This window comes from Bos mutus, chromosome 6 (genome assembly GCF_027580195.1).
Source record: "Bos mutus isolate GX-2022 chromosome 6, NWIPB_WYAK_1.1, whole genome shotgun sequence".
Lineage (NCBI taxonomy): Eukaryota > Metazoa > Chordata > Mammalia > Artiodactyla > Bovidae > Bos > Bos mutus.
This window is the reverse complement of record NC_091622.1, coordinates 72,279,436-72,304,161: the sequence shown is the minus strand read 5'-3', so window position 1 is coordinate 72,304,161 and position 24,726 is coordinate 72,279,436. Positions and strand designations below refer to the sequence as shown.

The following is a 24,726-nucleotide window of genomic DNA, read 5'->3' as shown; positions in this document are numbered from 1 at the left end:
GTTATCCCCAGAGATTTTCAGTACCTTTCTATTTACCCTGGGTTATCAGAGTGAAAATGTTTTGAGAATTATTATTTTACTTCTAGTTCCAGCCAAACAAATTTGGGCTCCTTAACATTTGATGTACCACAAATAAACAAAGGCATAACATGCTTTTTAAAACTTTATTTCAACATTACTATGCTTACAGAAATACACTCATATGGATTAATAGAATGCAATTTAACTTATCCTACACAATTGGGACCAAAAACCTGGTACATGGTTTGCTTCAAAAAACAAAAACAATAAAAAGGATTTGCAATCTGGTTTTTCATCTATTAAAAATGTATATAAAAGATTCTCCATCAAATGCTGCTAAAGCAAACAGCAGGAACCTTGAGAAATAAACCTTTGGTTTGTCTCTGAAAAATACCACGTATTGCACTGTAAAAGTTTATACAACTGGTACAACAAAATATTGCTGTAATGTTTCAATGCCAGTTCACAAAGTTCAATAACTAATGATGTTGACAAGGGTAGGGAGAGCCTATGTATACATGTGAAAATATAAAAAAGCTATCTGATCTAGTTAATATTACATGCAGATCCCAAATCTATTCAAACCAAGATTCAGATAATCTCTTAAATCTGAATTAACTCTATCAATCCAGTTCATCAGCTGAAGTCAAAAAGAAAACTCTGCACAGTAGCTGTTTTTCTGATTTGTGCAAAAAAGAAAATGAAGTTTCTTCCCCAGCTTTTTAGTCCAGAACTACAGCAAAGTATTTCTTCCATTGTCAACATTCTTGGGGTGAGAGGCAATGAGGTTACTTAGGCTTAAATCTGAATTAGCACTCAGATGCAAGAGTCCCCAAAGTTAAAGACCATGTGACTTTAGAAGTGACTAAAAAATAAAATGGCCTTTCTTGGAAGACTAGAGCAAAACATCCGGCAATAGTTAAAAAGAAGTCTAATTAAAAAAAAAAAAAAAGAAAGTAGCTCTTTATGAATTACACTTCAATTTAAAAAAAAAAAAAAAGCCTTAATGAAGCAGCTCTGAAAAGAGAAAAAAAAAACTTAAAATATCCTGAAAAGCAAATGTTCAGAAGACAAGTAAGAGATATATTTTACAAAGCTACCTAGGATTAGGCTTATAAAGGTATTCTAAGTATTTCAACCTTTAATACTAAACATCAGTTTACAAACAACATGTTTACTTTTTATTCCTTTATCAAAAGGGAAAAGTCTAGCTTCAATCCTATCCAGTGGAAGGGAAACTGAGAAAAAAAAAAGATTCAAATAGTCCCATGCAAACAGCACATTTTTCAAATGGAAGAACTAGACCAGAAGTTCATATTACTAATACACTTTTCAATGAAACAAATTTTTTAATCAAATGATTTTTAATAAGAACAAATACATGGCACTAAGGTTCAGAACCTAATATAGGCCTGACAAACAAGTCCTTGTTTTCTGGAGGAAAGGCCTCAAGTCCATTCAATTTCCAGTAACAATGTTTTCACAAATCACTTTAATGAGGGGTTTTAATTTCTTTTATATTTTTGGTTTTGGCATTCTAGTCTTAAAATCTAGATAAGAAAATACGTTCAATTCCCCAGGAGTCAATTTTTTTTCTTTTGAGGTATCAAAGAATCCAAACTGATTCCCAATCTCCAATTTGTACTTAATATGAATATTTCTGTATGTACTGGAAAAGGTAACGTTTTAATATAAAATGCACTAGTGAACATTAAATCTAGTTGTTAGAAAGGTTTAACTAGCTTTATAATTTAAGTTTTAAAACATAAATATCTGCAGCTTGATCTGTTTGACAATGATTGTCGGAGCTGAGAATTCACCTAGAATTCAACATCATTTACAAATCCCTATTATGTACAGAAAACACACAACAGTAATACACAACTTACTCATATCTTGAGAAAATTTTCTGCTTCTTTAAATCTTTGGCCTCCCAGTCAATTCCAAGTTCAAATGTCCTTTGCCTTAAACACCCACTCTCAGAATAACTAGTTTTCCACACACAGTTTAATACTTTTTCCTAATTTTTCATGTTGCATTGCCAAACCCTGAAACCTGCCTCAGAGATCCACCAAACAAAAGAAAACAAACAATATATAAAGTGATTACTTCAGAAAAGAACCTGGGAGGATAAGAAGAATCAAGGTTCCTTACTGGAATCATACTTTATTTTACAAGGAAAAACAAAAAACCTATGTTAGATTCTTTCATATTCTTTGGTGACTGGCCAAAGAACCTACCAGCAAGTTTGGGGCACATACTCTTTTCCATACAAAGTGGTCCTGTAGGAACACCAAAATAGATATTCATTTGGGGCCTCAGCTGTAGCAAAAGGCTGTCCCGATAATAGCCAGGACACCCACTAGTTGGAGGAGATCCCTGAGAAAATGTGATTTTTTAATCTGGACCGAACTTCAGTTTTTCACCAGCCTTTTTCACTATATTCACAGGAAGGAGCAGCTGGTCTACCAGCAGTCATACTACCTTTCTCATCCTAGGATTTCTGTGTAATTGCTATGGCTTTGGAATCTCACAAACTGATACTCTGTGTAACTTGAAGGAGTAATTATGCCTCCTAGTTCCAGATTTGCAGCTTCCAAATTAAAATTATAGTTCTTTATTCAGTGGAGCAGACATATAAATAAACACCAACCATCTAGGAAAAGAGGTTTCCTATAAGATACAACTTAACACCACACATTGAGGAAGTAGATGTACTAAGACAGGCCAAAAAGTTTACTTATGGTTGGTATTTGAGATAAAAATCCATTCAACATAGATCTAGTGGTTTATTTACTGCAAAGTTCAAACTGAAAGGTGTGAACTCACTACATCAATTTAAAATAAATAACTTATATGAAATACAGATTCTGGCATAGATGTTAAAATCAAAATCAATGGACTAAACTCCATCTTTCATTTGCTCACAAATTTGCACAGACTACTATTCTGCAAAAAAGACAACTGCGGCAAGGAAAAAGAAAACTGCCCCTTTTGCAAACAAGACTAAAAAGCATCCCTCCAGAGAGATCAAAATAAACATGCATATATAAAGTATTACAATGCAAATGCTATTTCTAGAAAAAATTTAACTGCATAGGTTAAAAAAAAAACAATGTGCAACATCTTAAGGCATTAAAGCACCAAAACAAAAACAAAAAAACCCACCAAAATCATTGTTTTTATGACAATTAACACATACACAAATAAACATACATTTTTGATCAAAATTCAGGAAGGTAAATACCTGGATTGATAGAACATCCATTGTTGGGAGAATTTCTCTTCAAATTCAATGTCTCTCTTCTTATCGCTAGAACAATTTTAAAGTGCTAACTTTATATAAAGCAGGCAAATTCTTCAAGTCATTTGCTATTTAAGTAAGCCAATTTATATAGGGCTATAAACGAAGAATAAACTAAAGTGAAATAGGAACACAGACATGAGGAAAAAACTGATTAAGTTATATAGCTGAACAAATTGACAGATTGCTCTAATACCACCTTGGCCACCTTAGTTCAATTAAAAGCAAAAACAGATAAAAAAAAAAAAAAGCTCACAGATTTAGATGTCTGCTACAATAACTCCCTTGGATTTGCTAAAATGTGTACATCAGTAGGTACACGGAGTCCAAGAAAAAGAGTGAGACTTAAAAATCAAGATTGGACAGTAATTAATTTTAAAAACAAAAGGCTGTCTACTACTCCAAATGAATATAAAATGTCAGAGACCTTATACACTAAGAACTGAGGCCTTGACCAGAGTTTCATTACTCCTGCCCTTGAGCTGCCTTTTCAAGGAAGTATACATTAACCAAATGGCGATTGAGGTGTTTGCTGTAATCCTTTTCCTTTCGAAAAGAACGATCACAGAAGATACAAACGAAATCTCCCGCGGCCACTTTGACAGCCAAGGCATCCTTTCCATCTTTCCCACTGGTCTCTTGTGGAACTGGCCGAGCACCGTTCAATCCAGAATCGTCACTGTCCTCTGACGTGTTGTCACTTAGGTCACTTCCATCATGACTGTGGATGCCTTCGTCTTCATCCATTTCCTGAGACTCATTTACTGCCACGGTGACAGGAGGTGAGGCCACAGCAGTTGTGGACACGGCTTCATGTTTTTCTAGCGGTAGAGCAGGAAGTGGTGGTGAAACTGGTTCTTCAACTGCCGAGTCTCTGCTGGGGAAATTCTCTGCTTTCTTCTCATCAGTGTCCATCTCCATTTCACAGAGCATAGCTTCAGCTTGATGTTTATCCTCTGAAGTTTCACCCTCTGGCATATTCAAGTTTTCTGCAGAGGATGAAGTGTTGGCAGATTCCTTGATAACAGCAGCAACACCAGCCAGACTCTTACCTGCCTCTTCTGCTTCCACTTTTTGAAGAGGGGCTTCTTCATTTCCTTCGCCTGCAGGGAACAAATTTTGGTCTTTCGATTCCTCCCCCTTTAAGCTTTCCTTTGGCAGGGGTGGTGATGGTGGGAAGAGATCCTGTGCACTGGCACTTTCTTTTAGAAGCTGCTTGTCTTTAACAGGCACTAAGCCAACCTCAATAAGGACTTGCTCCTTCCGTGCCATTTCACTCAGCATGCTGGACTTTTCCTTTCTATTATCTTTGCGAGGAGACCTTCTGGGGATCGGCTCCATGGGAGGAGGAGGCTCTGTCTCAACAGGCCCCTTCTGAACAACCTCGATCTCAGCATCCCCCACAGGGGGAGGCGGGGGAGGAGGCTCTACCTGAACAGATCCCACCTGAGCAGGCTCTGGGGGAGGAGGAGGAAGAGGAGGAGAAGGCTCCATCTCAACAGGGGTCACCTCAACAGGCTCCATGGGAGGAGATGGCTCCATGGGAGGAGATGGCTCCATGGGAACAGGCCCCTTCTGGACAACCTCGACCTCACCACACCCCACGGGAGGGGGAGGGGGAGGAGAAGGAGGCGGCAGCGGCTCCGTCTGAACACACCCCACCTGAGCAGACTCCATCTGAGTGGGCCGCCTCTGAGCAGGCTGGCTGCTTTTCTTACATGATTTACTTCTCACAGTTTTCTTCTTTGTACTGTTTTTCACGCAAATGTTTTGCTTTTTATTCTCCTCTACTTTGCTGTCACCCTTTGGCACTTCCTGGCTATTTTTGGATTTGCTTTCTGCCTTCCTTTTCTTTTTTGTCACAGGTTCCTCATCATTAACAGGCTCTTGTAAGGGACGGGCTTCAGCTTCCACCTTCCTTTTGCTTTTCTTGCTTTTGCAGCTTTTTTCTGAACAGTTTCCCGGGGACACATCCACTTCTTTACCTTCCATGGCCGATTTGCGCGTTCTGGTGGTCACTTGGCTTGAGGCATTACTACAAGGCTTTTTCTCTTTTGAAACATTATCTTTCTTCTCCGCTTTTACAGACCTCTCATTTTTCTTCCCAGTCACATCCCCTTTTCCTTTTGTCTGCTCTGTTTCTGGTTTCTCACTGGTGAGTTTGTTATCAGGCAAGTCAGCCTCTCGCTTCTTGGTTTTCTTTAGTTTCACCTTTGAGACATCCATGGTTTTATTAGGACAAGTAGGATGCTTAGATTTGAAATGATACTGCAGATTACACTTCTTGGAAGCTGCGTAGTCACATACAGGGCAGTTGAACTGCCGTGGATTAACATGTAGCTCCACGTGTTTTTTGAAGTTACTTCTGTCTGCTGTTTTGTAGTCACAGTGTGGGCAGTTAAGAGGTTTAGGCCCATTGTGAACCTGTCTTGCGTGGCGGGTTACTTCATGTTGATTAGAGGCCACATAACTGCACTGGTCACACTTAAATGGCTTCTCACCTGAAGGTAGACAAGAGATGTTACAGAAGGCACACATTAAGAAATGAATTCAAGGTTTATTCAAATATGCTCACCAAGAAGTGGGGATATAGATATAGATATAGATAAATAAAATAAAACCACCAAAACTATTTCATAAAGACTTTATCATGCAATTTATATTTACCATATTTATTTGTATATCTTTCGTATTTATTTGTATATCTTTCCTCTATCCCTTGACTTCTGATTCTCATCCTAAGCAAAGGAATAATTATCTTAATCATCTTCTAAAAAGTTCATCAGGTTAGCTCAAACACTCTTAAAGAACACAGGTACATCAAGAAATATACAATTACTAAAAAAGTGACTTAGGCTCTTGATGCTAATTCTTGGGCAAAGGCACTCAAAAAGGTAACATATTAACGTTTTTATGTAGTTCAAACAAATGTATAAAGGAGCAGAACATAAAATTCCCGTACATTTAAGATAAACCTTGAGACTTCAAAAGTAATACTTCATACTCTAGGCCACACTCCCAGACCTTTATGTGAAAGCTTTACAATAATGCTTTGACCCTTTGTCCATCATAGCAGAGTTGAATCAGATTTCACTCAGCAAATTTTTCCACTGCCAGAGCTGCTATTCTACAGCAAAGTATAAAAAGTCAGAAATCCTTTCTAGATTTTCTCCCACTTTCTTCTAACGAATAAGCAAAGAAACCAGGGGTATACAAATAGATATGGCATATAAAATAAGCACAAGTTATAATCACAGGCACATACAAGACCAGAAGCCCTCCCACTCCCAAATTAAAGGCATAAGATTTAACTCATTCTACCTGAATACATACCCATCTAGATCACACTCTAGCAAATATTACCAAACGGTATCCATACCCCACTGGTCCAATGGAATGCATAGCAGAAAAATGGAAATTGACATTTATGAAAATTCATCTCTCAACATTCTCAAATTCACGTAAAATCTTATTAAATTTTTTCGTAAAGCAAAACTACTCAGACATTAAGTAAAACCATAGATAGTAAGCTTTACAGATTAGAAGATATCTGATTACAGAATACTTGACCACAAAAACAAAAACTTATCCAAGTATGTCAAACTATAAGCTCTTTTCCACATTAGTCCAATAACAGATTCATAAAGGGAGGTTTCTAACAACAGGCTACATTACTCTCCACTTGGCCCTTTCTTGTCCTTTCCATTGAATGACTTCAATGGAGACAAACATCTACTTAATATATAAAGAAACAGAATGGCAGAAACAAGATATGTGACATAACGGTTAAGAACTTGTTCTACAGTAAGAATACCTACAGGGATCAAGTATGGGCTCTGCAACTTACTGTGAGGTCTTAAGCAAGGTACTGAAAACTCTCTAAGGCTCTATTTCCTCATCTTAACTAAACTATTCTTATGTTTTAAGCTATAAATAATCTAATCCATATAAAGCACTTAGTGTAGAACATATGGCCAAACAGTCAATACATATTACCTGTAATTTATGACTTTTGGAATGAACTGGTATATTATAAAACACAAAGGAAGATTTCAGGTGCTTATCCTGCCTTACTATATAACCTTACCTTTGAGTAAACAAAGAGCTGATGAATGAAGTTGATCTCGTTAGGAAAATATTTGTGCTCTTAAAAGAATTATAAAGAAAATGTCACCACTTTTAAGCCCTAATGAATGAGAGCATTTTCATAGCCAGCATCAAGCAAGATGCAAGCATCCACCTGTGAAATGATGAAGAAATGGAGTTCCTAGTACTCTGTTCCAATGGCATCATTTATTTGCTTCATTCACCCCACCCCTATTTTTGCTTTATTGCCATTAAATCTGTTGCACTGGAAGATCAATTCATCAAGTTGACTAGTTTACTAATACCTAGCTGAATGAAAATTATTTTGCCCTGTACCAACAGTTTTAACTTAATTTCCTTTTCCAGTTCTAGTAAAAATTTCTACCTGTTTTTCATCTTTATAAATGTGCCAGGTGTCTGTTTTATTCTTCCCAAATTAATTTATAAATGTAAGGCAAATTCAAGAGAGTTTTACAAGCTTATACACATTCTTATCAAGTAGAGCCCAGATAGAATAACAAGGGACCTTTTAACTCAAGAGTAATAGGGGTGTACTACTCAGCAATAAACACAACATTCTGATAACGCAGCATGGAATGACTCTCAAAAACATTTTACAGAAGGATGTTAAATCTTTAATAGAAATCAGAGTATCACTTGATGGAAGAATATGGGAGTACTGACTAGAAAGGGTAAGGAGGGAACTTTTCTAAGGGTAGTAGAAACATTTCATGTCTACACCAAAATGGCGGTCAAACAAGAGAAAGCATACATAAAATCACTGACCTATATGCCTAACACGTGTGCATTTTTGTGTGGGTAAATTAAACCTTAATAAAATATGTTTAAAAAGTTATTCTAGGGCTTCCCTGGTGGTCCAGTGGTTAAGAATCTGTCTTGCAACACACAAAGGACAACAGTTTGATCCCCAGTCTGGGATGATCCCACATGCCGCAGAGCTACTCAGCTCATGTGCCACAATTACTGAAGTCCATGCGCCACAACAAAGAGTAGCCCCTGCTCGCTGCAACTAGAGAAAGCCCAAGTGCAGCAACAAAGACCCACTGCAGCCAAAAAACATAAATAAATAAAAATAACAAAGAATAAAAAAAAATTATTCTAAACTTCACAAAAAGACTCTCAAACCATAATATGTTTCAAATGACCCAGCTATTAAAAATAGTGCCTTCAGGGAATTCACTGGTGGCCCAGTGGTTAGGACCTCAGGCATCCACTGCAGTGGGCACAGGTTTGATCCCTGGTTGGAGAACTAAGATCCTGAAAGCCACTTGGCCAAGAGAGAAAAAAAAAAAAAAAAAACAGTGCCTCCATAATAATCACCAAGTACTCAGTGGAAGGAAAATAGTTTTTGCTGAAAAAATTATTTTTCCATCTTAAAAATAAGTAGTCCATGATAGAATTCAGTAAGATGTTAATTCCCTTTAACAAACATTCACTGTGCTCATAATTGGAAAATATTCAAAATGAATCCCTATGCTAGCAGGATGGAAGCACTATCCAGTATGATACCTACAAAAATATTACAAAGGGACATGCAAATCGGATGCATTCCCTCCAGTTCTAAATATTTCATCCAAGATGAAATGGTAACATATCTACTGAGAATTAGAAAAGGAAGAGTTGTGGATCATATCAGGACCTCCCAAGGGTCAGTGTGGCAAAAATGAAATAATTATCCATTCAAGACCACCTACGTAAATACTTTTTAACTTTGCCATCTCCATACCTTCACAATAGGGGCCAGTTCTGGACAGTGATCATGGTCATTTCAGTTCTAGAGTGGACAATTCTCCCAGGTGTTACAGTCCTATATTTTATTTATTATAAGTGAATAAATTGGAATCATGGATTATCAATCACTCTTTAAAGTTTGGTTTTTGTAAATCAATCTTTGGAAGCCTTAACAATTCTCAAGAGAACAAAACCAAATGTCAGGAACAACTAACAAGGAATCCCTGGAACCCAGCAACCACACACTGAATTTATATTAAAAAATATATAAATACCAAATTACATTAAAAATAAATCATAAGAAATGACCCAGTTCCAGGTATAGAACAACTTCTTAATAATGGTAGTTTACTAAAAATGATAGAAAAGTTCCCCTTTTTTACCAACCTGAATGAGTACGCATATGCCTGGTTAAATGAGTCTTCTGAGAACTTGAGTAAGGACAAAGTTCACATTTATATGGACGTTCACCTACAAAAATACAGTGATTAATGTTCAAATGATAAAATAAGGCAATTACAATTCTCACTAACAATACATACATTATTTAATACTGAGTTTTGGGGGGGGGGTTTTGGCTGCTCAGTTCCACATGTGAGACCTTAGTTCCCAGATCAAGGATCGAACCCATGCCCTTTGCCCTAGGAGCATGGAGTTAACCACTGGACCAGCAGGGAAGTCCCAGTTATACTCATAAAGCCACAGGGACTGACAGCAACTGAAGATAAGAGAACAATGATTCTTAAGGAATTTAAGACTTAAGGAATTTAAGTCTCAAAGGCAGAAAATTTGTGTTTTTTGCACATGGGTTGTTGACCACAAAATATACTAAAAAAATCTTGACATCTGTCTATTTTTTTGGCCACAAGATAACAATTAGGACCTCAGGCAAGCTTGCTTATCTATAAAAGTAACAGTACCTCCACTTTCTAGAATTGTGAGAATTTAAATTAAGATAATACATGGACAGCCTTCAGCCCTGTGCCTGACACATAGAGCCTTCAATAAATATGTTATTCTTCTGTCTATATTATGCATTACAGCAACAGATGTACCTAATATCAAGGGACAAGGAGGGACTTTCCTGGCAGTCAACTGATTAAGACTCCATATTTCCCCTGCAGGGGGCACAGGTTCAATCCCCGGTAGGGGAACTAAAGATCCCACATGTCACGTGGCTTGGCCAAAAACAAAAAACAAACAAAAAAACCCATGGAACGAGGAAAGGAAAAGACAAAGTGAAACAAAGAAAGAATGTGGTGATAAGTGTGAAATGTGTTCCTAGTAACTATCCAGCTATTATTAGCTGGTACCTGTAGATTAGACAAAAATAGCTCATGGCAACAGGATGCCTACTTTAGCCTGGAAGAATTCTGAGATAACTTAAAAAATGTTGAAATGTATTTCTGTAAAAAGATACATAATTGCCAACAAGCACATGAAAAGATGCACAATATCATTAGTCAACAGAAATGTAAATCAAAACCACAGTGAGATGATTTCACACCCACCAGGATGGCTATAATCAAAATAACAGATGTTAACATTTATTTGTTAGGTTCTGGAGAATTTAGAACCCTAATACAGTGCTGGTGGGACTGTAAAATAGTGCAGCCATTTTGGAAAACAGCTTGTCAGTCCCTCAAATGATTAAACATAATTACTATATGGCTAAGCAATTCCACTCCTAGGTGTATATTTACCTAAGAAAAACAAAAACATATGTCTACACAAAACCTTGCATAAGAATGGCAATAGCGGCATTACTCACAATAGCCAAAAAGTGGAAATAATCCAAAAATCCATTAACTAATAGAAAAACAAAGTGTTGCTTACCCATTTTAGAGTAATATTTGGCAACAAAAGGAAAACAAGTACTGTAAGCTTGATGTGGCTGAACCTTGAAAACATAAATGAAAGAAGGTAGCCACTGGGGGCCACGTATCACCTGATTCCATTGATATGAAGTGTTCTGAACAGTTCAATTCACAGTGAATTGTATGGTATATCAATTGTGTATCAGTCAAGTTGTTACGAAAAAAAGCTAAGAAAAATTTAATACCCTGAAGATTAACATATAGGATCAACTACAGATACTTTACTTTTAAATTGTTCGTAACAAAATAGATTGCATCTATCTGTGCCACTCACCAAAACAAGCATAAATACTCTAGAAGCACTAGTAATTTTTCACTCACACGTATAGGCAAAAATGTCATCTTTCAAAGTAGAATTTGTGAACTGGTTAAGATAGCAAAACCACAAAATGAAAAATCTACTGAAGACTCAAATGAAAATCCTCAGCCCCCTACCATAATAATTATCTATAAAAAAGATATAGAACTTTGAATCTTAGCTGTATGTGACCCTGGGTACAATACTTTAGGCTTTCAATGAACACTTACCTGTTTTCCTTAGCATATTTTTCTGACGATTACCCCACTCCAGTACTCTTGCCTGGAAAATCCCATGGGCGGAGGAGCCTGATAGGCTGCAGTCCATGGGGTCGCTAAGAGTCAGACATGACTGAGCGACTTCACTTTCCCTTTTCACTTTCATGCACTGGAGAAGGAAATGGCAGCTCACTCCAGTATTCTTGCCTGGAGAATCCCAGGGACGGGGGAGCCTGGTGGGCTGCCGTCTATGGAGTCGCACAGAGTCGGACACAACTGAAGCGACTTAGCAGCAGCAGCAGCAGAGTAGAAGAAAGCACCTAACCCTGAGCACTCAATAAAGAAACATACCAGACTTGGTAAGTGAACCTGAAAAGTTGGCTACCTAAGTGAGAGATAAGAAATAATGGATTCCTGCTGATGATCATTTATCTCTGCTCTTCAGCACTCGATGAATTAATTTTTCCATAAATACAATTTTTAGAACCATGCCTTTTATACCACTGATACTCTCAAATTTTAAATAATCAAAATAATAACCTTCTATTTATGCACCAACAAACTGCTTACAAAAAAAATTTTTTTTAAACCACAAATAAGGTAATACAAGCAATGAGGGAGCTTTTAAAAAGTATTATCAAATAAGTTTAACACTAAATGTGAAATGAGATACATACAACCAGAGTTAGCTGTGTAAGTCATAACCTTAATTGTGGAAATATCAACTTTAAATTAATGTAGAAAAAATATTAAGTAATGATGAAATATATAAAAACAGCCATTAAAATTAGTTGCCTAGATTGTAATTAAATGAAAATAAACCACCATAAGAAAAAAAGAAGAAATGGCAAAAAGTAGAGATCCTATGTTTTATTTTTTGTTAAAGTATACATAAGAAATTGGAAATATATACCAAACTGAAATTTTTCCAGTTCTTTACATTTTCCTTAACTCTGAAAATCTCTTAAATCAACTAATTTAAATTTTTTGTTCAAACATTTTAAGAGTTTGGGGAAAATCTTTAAATTGTTCAGTGACTCATCAATTTTGAAAGTATCAAAAATATAACTGACACCCCAAAAAAATTTAATAAGATAAAGACACTGGTATTATTTTTTATGATGACTTGCATGGTGGTTTTAAGTATATACATTTGTAAAAATTCATCATTGTCAATAATACCTCAATTTTTAAAAATTCATAAACATGTACATGTAAAAGTCATGTACTTCATCGTATATCACACTGATTACCTAAAAGCTCTACAGATTATGGCCCATTCTATGATAAATTAGGCCCCAGTTTTCACAGGACTGTTAAAGGAACATGAAGTACTTATGGCTAAAGTGTATATGGTATCTGGGATTTGTTTTATGATACTGCAAGTGAGGTTAGTTTAGTCTAACCTTAGTCTAACAGTTTGTTTAATTAAAACTCTTAAGTGATTAATGGTGTAGGATTCTCCAGTTACTCTCATTTCCTATGCCATGTAATTTTGAAACTTTTTTACTTTTGAGATAAAATGGTTGCAAAGCCTAGAGACAATCACAGATTATAACAAATTCCAAAGAGATTTCAAATTCTTTTATATAACTAGATTTTAAGCTTTAAATTACACAGAAGCCATCTGTTGGAGTTTAGAAATCTTGCTACACGTGTGTTTCTTGTAATGGAATTTCATCTGCAAGTCTTCTTGTTTACGTCTACCACTTCAACATCAATTCCTCTCCTCACTAGGACTCACTTTAGGGTTCAGTGCTGCAGAGTGACAACCACTGCAAATGGGATCTGATGCAAACAGCATTCCACAGCCCTTCTCACTACTGATATGAGAAGCAGAGTACTAGGTTACCCTATCCTTATTATTCAGACCAGCAATCGGTCCTCAAAGGTACCAATTCTTACCAGGAAAATGTACTGCAACTATCAATATTATAAACATTGCTTTCAAAAAATAAGACCCGTTAATTACAAAGATTTGAAAGTCAATTTACAAGTGAATAAATAAGGGGTATTGGTCGGAGAAGGCAATGGCACCCCACTCCAGTACTCTTGCCTGGAAAATCCCATGGACGGAGGAGCCTGGTAGGCTGCAGTCCATGGGGTCGTGAAGAGTCAGACACGACTGAGTGACTTCACTTTCACTTTTCACTTTCCTGCATTGGAGAAGGAAATGGCAACCCACTCCAGTGTTCTTGCCTGGAGAATCCCAGGGATGGGGGAGCCTGGTGGCTGCCGTCTATGGGGTCACACAGAGTCAGACACGACTGAAGTGACTTAGCAGCAGCAGCAGCAAGGGGTATTGGGGAAAATGGGGAGCAACCACTGAGAGGTGCTTCCTTTTGGGGTGAAGATGTGCTAAAATTGACTGTGGTACGGGCTGCACAATTCTGCAAACATACTAAAGCCAACACATTCTAACATTAAATGGACGAACTGTGTGGAAGTGGAGTATATCTCAATAAAGCTGTTATTTTAAAACATGAATTGTCAAATGTGATAAAATATTAACGACCAATAACTGTTGGGTATAGGTGATTCGTACCTGTGGGTACTCATCTTTACTTTTTACTTTTGAGATGTAATTTACTTCCGAGATGAGATTTACCCATCTTTAATTCTCTTTACTTCTGAGATGTTTGAAATTCTTCACATCTTTAAGACTGTTTCATTTTGGGGGGTACAGTACACTTAATAAGTGAGAAAGGTACTCTTACCTGTATGAGTTCGAACATGCTGAACATAATTGTTTTTTCTGTCTGAAAAATAGTTGCATTTTCCACATGTGTAAACTTTCCTTGGAAAATGGTTTCTCAGGTGTTTCCTCCAGTGATATTCACTCACTGTGGTGTACGTGCATATGATACACTTGTAGACTCGCTCATTGTCCCCGGCTCGGGTGTGATGTTTCAGGTGAGCAGTATAGTGATCATAGCGATTGGTATTGTAGCCACAGCGGTCACAGCGGATGGGGCCCTTGGAGAAATCGCCCTCTTCCCCAGTAGAAGAGCCGGATTCCCTGGCTTTTGCTTGCTTCTCGGCACTTTCCTCCACAAAAAATTTCTTGGCGCTGTGAACTCGGATGTGATGCACAAACTGCTCTTCAGATTCTGCTTCATACTGGCATGGTTTACAGCGGGAAGGGTTTGGTCTTCAAGTTCTTGCACTTGTCCTCTGCTACGGGTGTTTCCTGAGGAACGTCTTTATTTGAGCTGTACGTTTCTGAGGCAGCTGCTACCTCAAACACAGGCCGTGGCTGCACAACATTGAGTTCCAAACTTTCCAGTTCCATGTTCTCCAGCCCACTGGGTTCGCCTTTCACCTCAGGAGACTCCTCAAGTCCTTCTCCATCACTATCTGAGAAGTTGCTATCCCCAACAGGCATCAATTCTGCCATCTGCCTTTCTTCGCCAACCAGGTAATCACAGCAGCCGCCATTTACTTCCCCAGTTAAGGCCACGTTTGCCAACATGATGAGCTGAGGCGCAGCCAGTTCAGCTCGAGAGAGATCAGGCAAGTCATACATGTCGTTTGGCAAGGCCATGCCCATGGTGCCACTGCCGGTGAACAGCCCTCCTCCTCCGGAAGACTGCCCCATTACCTGGGTGGCCATATCTGTGCTCTGCATTCAAAACAAAACAAAACAAAACACACAAAAGCACCAGTTTAAGCACAACGTTTACCAGTCTAAAACAAAATATCACTGTAGTTCTTTGTAACTTAAAACAATACATTTTCCCACATCATCTTTAAACTCAATCAGCTTCATTAACTACTGAAAGTCAGTCTTTAAAATCATTTTGTAAGTCTAAACCCTCTTTACTGCAGTCATCAAAAAATTTTCTGTAACCCCTACAAGAAATTCTATCAAATGTTTGACACAACTCATCCATCAACCAAATCTACCAACGGTGTGCCTTCCCTTAAGCACTTTTACTGTTTCTGGTGGAAAAATGTAAGTAACCTTCATTTTCAGTGCTAATTAAAATTAAATTGACCTTTGTACAAATGGGTTAGAGGCACCAACCCCCAGTGAGGTTAAAAATCTCATCTTTTTGGCTCCACAAAAACCAAGAGTACCAATAATCTACTGTTAACCAGAAGCCTTAAGGATAAGTCAGTAAACATGTATTTTGCATGTCACATGCATTTTTATAATAGATACATGAAAAAGCTAAGAAAATCATAAGGACTACATTTCCAGTACTGTATTTATAAATACAGTCAGTTTACATTCCCTGTATACAAGATGAATTACACCTGTAATACTTTTACCAATACTGTATGATACAAAATACTGCAGATATTATACATATTACTAACACTAGTCATCAAAATAGAAAAGATATTGTGAAAAAGAAATTCATACTCATTTACAGTTATAACAAAGCACTGATAACATTGAAGCAACGATATGACTGCTTTACTGAAATCTACTGCGATCGATAGGACTGCTTCGCAGTCGCCAAGCCGATATGCAAATAAATGAGTCATAAAAATTTTTATGGCATATAGTGTAAGGCATTTTCATAACATAGTATTTGAAATAGTTTTTTTTTTAACTGCATATATGTATGATGGGCTGATATGCTGTTTCTCAAAAAGCATATAGTAATGTAATTATTATATTTTTTTAAATTTATTTTTCTATGAAGACCTACAAGACCTTCTAGAACTAACACACAAAAAAGATGTCCTTTTCATTATAGGGGACTGGAATACAAAAGTTACAAGTCAAGAGATACCTGGAGTAACAGGTAAATTTGGCCTTGGTGTATAAAACGAAGCAGGTCAAAGGCTAACAGAGTTTTGCCAAGAGAACACACTGGTCATAGCAAACACCCTCTTCCAACAACACAAGAGAAGAATCTACACATGGACATCATTAGATGGCCAACACCAAAATCAGACTGATTATATTCTTTGCAACCAAAGATGGAGAAGCTTTATACAGTCAGCAAAAACAAGACTGGGAGCTGACTATGGCTTAGATCATGAACTCCTTATTGCCAAATTCAGACTTAAATTGAAGAAAGTAGGGAAAACCACTAGACCATTCAGGTATGACCTAAATCAAATCCCTTATGATTATACAGTGGAAGTGAAAAATAGACTCAAGGGATTAGATCTGATACACAGAGTGCCTGAAGAACTATGGACAGAGGTTCCTAACATTGTACAGGAAGCAGTGATCAAGACTATCCCTAAGAAAAGGAAATGCAAAAAGGCAAAAATGGTTGTCTGAGGAGGCCTTACAAATAGCTGAGGAAAGAAAAGATGCCAAAGGCAAAGGAGAAAAGGAAACATATCCATTTGAATGCAGAGTTCCAAAGACAGCAAGGAGAGATAAGAAAGCCTTCTTCAGTGATCAGTGCAAAGAAATAGAGGAAAACAATAGAATGGGAGGATCTAGAGATCTCTTCAAGAAAATTAGATACCAAGGGAACATTTCAAGCAAAGATGGGCACAATAAAGGACAGAAATGGTATGGACCTAACAGAAGCAGAAGATATTAAGAGGTGGCAAGAATACACAGAAGAACTATACAAAAAAGATCTTCATGACCCAGATAATAACGATGATGTGATCACTCACCTTGAATGAATCCTGGAGTGCGAAATCAAGCAGGCCTTATTAGGAAGCATCACTACCAACAAAGCTAGTGGTGATGGAATTCCAGTTGAGCTATTTCAAATCCTAAAAGATGATGCTCTGAAAGTGCTGCACTCAATATGCCAGCAAATTTAGAAAACTCAGCAGTGGCCACAGGACTGGAAAAGGTCAGTTTTCATTCCAATCCAAAAGAAAGGCAATACCAAAGAATGCTCAAACTACTGCACAATTGCACTCATCTCACACACTAGCAAAGTAATGTTCAAAATTCTCCAAGCCAGGCTTCAACAGTACATGAACCGTGAACTTCCAGATGTTCAAGCTGGATTTCGAAAAGGCAGAGGAACCAGAGATCAAATTGCCAACATCCGCTGGATCATCGAAAAAGCAAAGTTCCAGAAAAACATCTACTTCTGCTTTATTGACTATGCCAAAGCCTTTGATTGTGTGGATCACAACAAATTGTGGAAAATTCTGAAAGAGATGGGAATACCAGACCACCTGAGAAATCTGTATGCAGGTCAGGAAGCAACAGTCGGAACTGGACATGGAACAACAGACTGGTTCCAAATAGGGAAAGGAACACATCAAGGCTGTATAATGTCACCCTGCTTATTTAACTTACATGCAGAGTACATCATGAGAAATGCCAAGCTGGATGAACCACAAGCTGGAATCAAGATTGCCGGGAGAAATATCAATAACCTCAGATATGCAGATGACACCACCCTTATGGCACAAAGTGAAGAACTGAAGAGCCTCTTGATGAAAGTGAGACAGGAGAGTGAAAAAATTGGCTTAAAGCTCAACATTCAGAAAACTAAGATCATGGCATCTGGCCCCATCACTTCATGGCAAATAGATGGGGAAACAATGACAGACTTTATTTTTGGGGGCTCCAAAATCACTGCAGATGGTGACTGCAGTCATGAAATTAAAAGACGCTTACTCCTTGGAAGAAAAGCTATAACCAACCTAGATAGCGTATTAAAAAGCAGAGACATTACTTTGCCAACAAAGGTCCCTCTAGTCAAGGCTATGGTTTTTCCAGTGATCATGTATGGATGTGAGAGCTGGACTATAAAGAAAGCTAAGTGTCGAAGAATTGATGCTTTTGAACTGTCGTGTTGGAGAAGACTCTTGAGAGTCCCTTGGATTGCAAGGAGATCTAACCAGTCAATCCTAAAGGAAATCAGTCCTGAATATTCATTGGAAAGACTGACACTGAAGCTGAAACTCCAATCCTTTGGCCACCTGATGTGAACTGACTCACTGGAAAAGACCCTGAGGCTGGGAAGGATTGAAAGCAGTAGGAGAAGGGGACGATACAGGATGAGACGGTCGGATGGCATCACCGATTCTATGGATATGGGTTTGAGTAAGCTCCGGGAGTTGGTGATGGACAGGGAAGCCTGGCATGCTACAGTCCATGGGGTCACAAAGAGTTGGACATGACTGAGCGACTGAACTGGACTGAAAATTTATTTTCGGCTGTACTGAGTCTTCGTTGCAGTGTGTTGGCTTTCTCTAGTTTCGACAAGCAGAGGCTGCTCTGTAGTTGCAGTGGCTTCTCTTGTTGCAGTGCTGGGGCTCTAGAGCCCAGGCTTTAGTAGTTCCAGCCCATAGGCTTAATTGCTGCTCGACATGTGGGTAGGATCCTCCCAGACCAGGGACTGAACTTATATCCCCTGCGATGGCACCCCACTCCAGTACTCTTGCCTGGAAAATCCCATGGACTGAGGAGCCTGGTGGGCTGCAGTCCATGGGGTCGCAAAGAGGCGGACACGACTGAGCGACTTCACTTTCACTTTTCACTTTCATGCACTGGAGAAGGAAATGGCAACCCACTCGTGTTCTTGCCTGGAGAATCCCAGGGACGGGGGAGCCTGGTGGGTTGCCATCTATGGGGTCGCACAGAGTCGGACACGACTGAAGCGACTTAGCAGCAACAGCAGAACATGAATTCTTAACAACTAGACCACCAAGGAAGTTCCAGGTAATGTAATTATTCAAAAGCAAAATTATACAACAGTAGAAAAACTAATACCTTTCTCAAGTCTTGCACACAATGAATTCTTAGGTAACAATGGTGATGACACAATGTCTTCCAGCTCTTGGTGTACAATTACTAGATTTTTTACAAGACACTTACACACATACATGACAGATAAGTTTATTAACTGAACGGTGTGATTAACATTTATTAAGCAGAGAAGTGGATCATCATCAAGGTCTTCATCCTCCTGTCTTCTGTTGAGTAGGGGGGTTGGGGGAGGAAGGGTTGCTCTTGCTGAGTCAGGAGTGGCAGTCAGAAGAGGCAGAGGAAGTGTAAGAGAAGGCAGAAGGAGGTGCAGAGAGAGAAGAGGTGGAGGAAGTGGAAAGAGGCGAAACTTGAGAGAAAGATATCTTAAATTTCTGTCCAAATTTTCCTTTTCTACTTCTCTAAAAATGTTTCAATTTGGTACTAATCCTTCTACCAAGGGCTTTAGTTTTAGTGTCTGTATCATACAAGGGGCCAAGCTGTAAAAGAAGTCAAAAGCAATCTTCAACAAAAGGAACCTTGCTGCCAGACTGTCTAACGTCAATTTGTTTTCTGGCGCTGCTTCTTCCATGTCTTTTTCCTTATAGTCTTGCACTGGTTCTAAAGGACTCACCTCCAAATTAACTTCCATTAATTACTCTGGTATGCTATCTATTAACTCTTGAATATTCCCAAATTTTGTATCATGAAGCCTTTCATCCACCTTTTTCCAGTATCCACTATCTCTTTCATGACTTCCTTGATTGGCTGTGGTAAATCCTGTGAATTCATGCACAAGACGTGGACAGTCTCTTCTAGCAGAAATTTGTATTAGGCTTGATGGCCTTCATAGTTTTTGCTATCACAATGATAACATCTTCAACAGTATGGTCCTTCTAGACTTTCACGATGTTCTATCAGGGTTGTCTTCCACAGCACTGACAATCCTTTCTATGGAGTACCATGTGTAATGACACTTCAAGGTCCTTAAGATACCTTAATATAGGCTTTATTAAAAGACACTGTGTTTGGGAACCACTTTGACAGACTTCCCAGGTGGTGCTAGTGGTAAAGAACCTGCCTGCCAATGTAGATGTAAGAGACCTCGGTTCAATCCCTGGGTCGGAAAGATCCCCTGGAGGAGGAAATGGCAAACCAGTCCAGTATTCTACCTGGAGAATCCCATGGACAGAAGAGCCTGACAGACTGCAGTCCATAGGGTCGCAAAGAGTGGGTCGCAAAGAGTGGGACACAACTGAAGCAACTTAGCACACACGCATGAATACCATTTGACACCTTCAATGTTGAACTCATGGGGTTAAGGTGGCCAGGGTTACTGTCCAATACCAAAGAATCTTAAAATGCAGTCCCCTTACTGCGAAGTACTTCATAATCAGGGATAAAGCATCAATGGAACCAATTTAGTTAAGTATTCTCATTGCCCTGGCCTTCTTATTATACAACCAAAAGAATAGTAACTGGTGTTTATCTTTAAGGATAGTGAGCTTATGAAGTTCCCTGGTGGCTTAATGGTTAGGGTTCTGGGCTTTCACTGCAGTGGCCAAGGTTCAGTCCCAGGTCGGGGAACTGAGATCGTGCAAGCCAAAAAAAGAAAGGAAGACAAAGAATGAAAGAAAAACAATTCCATTAAAAAAAAAAAAAGTGGGCTTGGCAGCTTTATAGATAAGAACAGTCCTGATCAAAAACTCAATTTGTACAAAACAAGTTAGTCTTCAACCAGCCTTAAATCCAAATTAATGCTCACTTCTCTTCTTTAGTAATGAATGAGCTTTTTGCCAACTTTTTCCAGACTAGGGCACATTACTCTGTATTAAAAACCTGTTTAGGCAGACAGCCTTTCTCTTCAATAATTTTGTTAACAGCATCTGGGAACTCAAAGCTGGTTCTGCTATCTTGACATTTTTTCAGTCAAAACTCTTTCTAAAATTACCAAACCATTCTCTGCCAGCATTAAAGTCTCCAGATTTAGAAACTTCATTTTCCTTTTGCTTTAAATTGTCATACAATAACTTCACTTTTTCTCGAATCAATTTACTCTATAGGTATGCCTTTCATAACTATACCCACATGAAAAATTCTTTTTTTTTTTTTTTTTTAAGGTTACATCACACAGCTTCGTGGCTTGTGGTATCTTAGTTTCCCAACCAGGTATTAAACCTGAACCCTCAAGCAGTGAAAGCACGGTGTCCCAACCATTGGACAACTAGGGAATTCCCAAAAAGGCATTTTTAATATCAGACAGAAGGCATATTACAAAAAGTGTAAGGCTTTCATGTCTGCTGGCAAAAATGCAGAGACAGTCTCCAAATTTCCTTTTTTTTTTTTTTTTTTTTGGCAATAACCCTTACACTAGATTCACTGATCTTGAAGTGGTGGGTAATGGAAACTGCAGAACTTGATATGGTCAATATCAAGCAATTTAACTTTTTCTTCCAATGCCATGACTTTACTGCTTGGGAGCATTTCCAGCATCACCAGTGGCACTTTATATGGGTCCCATGGAGTCATTCAAGGTTTCTGGTATCCCACTAAACACAATGAAAAACACTCAGGAAATGGGAGAGGTGGCTTTTTTTCTGCAAGCACAATTTACTGGAGAGAACTGCTCACCCAGATATGATTAGACTTACAAGACGTTTTAAGTGGATACCTCCAAACACTTGAGGCTCACCAAAATAGCAACAAGAGGTAGCTATGAAATGATTACAGACCCACAGTATGGACCACAGTTAATATGCAGTTATGGGTGAATGATTGATCTTTACATTTGTTTACATCTCTCTGGACAGGAATGGTGCCATGGTGGTCTGTAATTTTTGGTAACTTTTATTAGATTTGTATACATTTTACAGTAGTCAATGATAAAATACATTATCTATGTATACTTGATACATTCATGATGTACCTTTTTCTAAATTTTCCATATTTCTAGGCTATGTGTATCATCTGTAGACTTCTGCAAAATGTTGCAGATCTATGAGAAATTTTCCAATATATTTGTTGAAAAAAATCCATATAAGTGAACCCATGCAGTTCAAATTCCTGTTGTTTAAGGGTCCAATGTACTTTGAAAAAGTACATAATACCATTAAAGTATTACTTAAGTTTCTTTTCTTGATGATCTGTTTAAAAGTAAACAAAAATTAAATATCTTTTTTCCTGTGAAAGGGAAGTTTAGTGTATTTAAATATACATAAATGAAAACACAAGAGCTTTCAAATACCCATTAACTGAATAACTCATCTTCAAATCAGCAACTTTCTTGCCTTGTGTTTGATCTGACTCAACGGCCTAGAGGAGCCATAATAAAATCTCTTTGAAAAAACGTTGGGCTTTTCAATAAAGTGTCTTAACCTCATTACTTTCCAACCTAAAAGGTGTTAATTCTCAAATTAGATGTTCTCTTGCGAATTAGAAAAAGCAAAGTGGCAAGGGCTCAAAAAATTTTACACCCAAAATACCAAAAGTAATCAGTTTAACCCAAGCGGATAAACACAAACTCGTTGAGTCATAGGTACCAACGAAAGTCGGAATCAAATGCCATCACACAGCAAAGGCTGTCCAAGGCCTTAACGAAACAGCCCAGGTGACTCGTAATTCCTAATTCTCCCCAAACTCTAACTACCATTCCTACAGGCATTTCAACGTTGCTCAGGAAGGCCGTCCGCGCACAGCCCGAAAGCCCAACGTGCCACTCGGATCCTACGTGCTGCCTTCACCAGCGCCGGCCTCGGCCGCGGCATTCCTGACTGAAATAGGCATTCGGCCATTTTCTCAAAATACGTACCAAACACAAAGCAGCTCTTCGCAAATTCCGGCGCCCTCGCTTCCCCTCGCCTCGGCCCGCTCACTGCACCATCGACACACCAAGTCGTCCTGAAGCGTCTCCTGGGCTCCCCACCACTGAAGACGGCGAGACGAGCAAACTCGGGGCGCCGTTGGGCCAGACCGAGTCTTCCCAGTCCAGGCTGCCCCCTCCCGGCCCGCGCGCCCCAGTCCGGGAAGAGTGAGGAAAGTTGCCGCGTCGTCGTCGTCTCCGCTCCTCGCCCGCCCAGGGCTCGCCCTCCGCAGGGGGCCGGGAGCCTCCGCGGGCGCCCTCCCGAGGCGCCGGGCCCCGAGGGCCAGAGGGGCCCCCTGCGCCCCGGAAGTCTGAGGCTCACTCCCCCACGGCGCCCCGCGGGACTCGCGCCCCGGCCCCGCCGACTCCGGCGGCCAGACGACCCCGCACGCAGGGCCTCGGCGGCCTGGCCGCCCGAGCGCAGAAATCGCTGTCCAGCCCCATTGGCGGAACCGCCCGGGTCCCGGGCTGACTCAACCCGCCCGGCCGCACTCAACGGCGCCTTCCGGCGAAAGGGAGAGGCCGGGGAGGGAGGAAGACGCGAGGGCCGCCGGCAGGCGAGGGGCTGCGGCGGGACTCGGAGCAGAAGGAGCACGAGAGGAAGTCAGTTTCAGGACTAGGGCCCCAAGCAGCTCCGCTCCCGGCCTCAGGACAAGACATCCCCGCTCCTGCGCCCGCTCGGACGCGGCGGCCCGGCCTCGACTGGGGAGGGGGTCCTGGCGCCGCGCCGCTCTCCACCGACGCCCCCGGCCCAGCCCCCCGGCGGCGACGATGTAACCCGATCCCGCCCGGCCGCCCGCCCCCGCCCGACGCGGCGGTCGTCGCCGCCGCCCGAGCCACAGTATCTGCAAATCAGCCCTGGACAGCGCCTCGCTCCGCGTCCTTCCGCGCCCTCCCCTTCTCGCGGCCACGGCCGCCCGGCCGGCCCGCCGCCCCCACCCAACCGTGTCTCAGATCGCGCCGCGCTTACCGGCCTTTCTGGGCGAGGAGGGGCGACGACCCGCGTCGCCGCTCCTTCACGGACTACTTTTCTTTGTTGCAGGAGTTTCGGGGGAGGGGAGGGTGACGGTGGAAAAGTTGGACGCTGGGCTCGTCGAGGCCCGCGAAGACCCAGTGGGGCTGCAGAGTGTTCAGGCCGCTGGCTCTCGCCCTGCGGTCCGGGCCGCCGCCGCCGCCGCCACCCACAGCGGGCTCTGGGACCCCAGGCCTCGGCGGCGCTTACTCTGCTTCTGCGCCCTGAGCTCGCGGGAGCCGCACATTCCAACACAGGAGGCTGCGCCGCGCACCCGACCCGCGCCGCCGCCGCCACTCCCGGGACACGCCCCCTCACCGCCCGCGCGCGCCCGCCGGACACGCCCCCTCCGCTGCCCTCGCGCGTAGTCGCCTAGCGCGCCCCGCCCCTGGGCGAAGGAGTCTGTTGGGGGCCCGGTCTTTGGATGGGGGAGCGCCCAGACGTAGCAGCACCTAGTTTCCCCAGTGTCTCGAACTCGGGCTCTGAGGTCAGAAAAGAAGCCAACCCCGCTACCTTTGTTGATTTCCTTCATAAACTAACAACAGAAAAGTTATCCCCCAGCCCTGGAATGCACGCGAGAGACTAGCACTCTTAAAAGGAGCGCTCTTACAGGCTTTGTCACCTCCCTTTCAAGTCTAAAATGCTTGAAAAATACCTTTCAGAATC

General features: G+C 40.5%; 1 protein-coding gene across 1 annotated transcript; it reads right to left on the bottom strand.

Moving 5' to 3' along the window:
* Nucleotides 1-132: 132 nt before the first annotated feature.
* On the bottom strand, nucleotides 133-24,372 carry LOC102278808 (RE1-silencing transcription factor). Its single transcript, XM_070372460.1, is given in 5 exon segments — nucleotides 133-5,826; nucleotides 9,551-9,634; nucleotides 14,274-14,694; nucleotides 14,696-15,178; nucleotides 24,019-24,372. Coding segments are annotated over 4 exon segments (3,015 nt in total). The 5' UTR covers nucleotides 15,170-15,178; nucleotides 24,019-24,372; the 3' UTR covers nucleotides 133-3,790.
* Nucleotides 24,373-24,726: the final 354 nt, after the last annotated feature.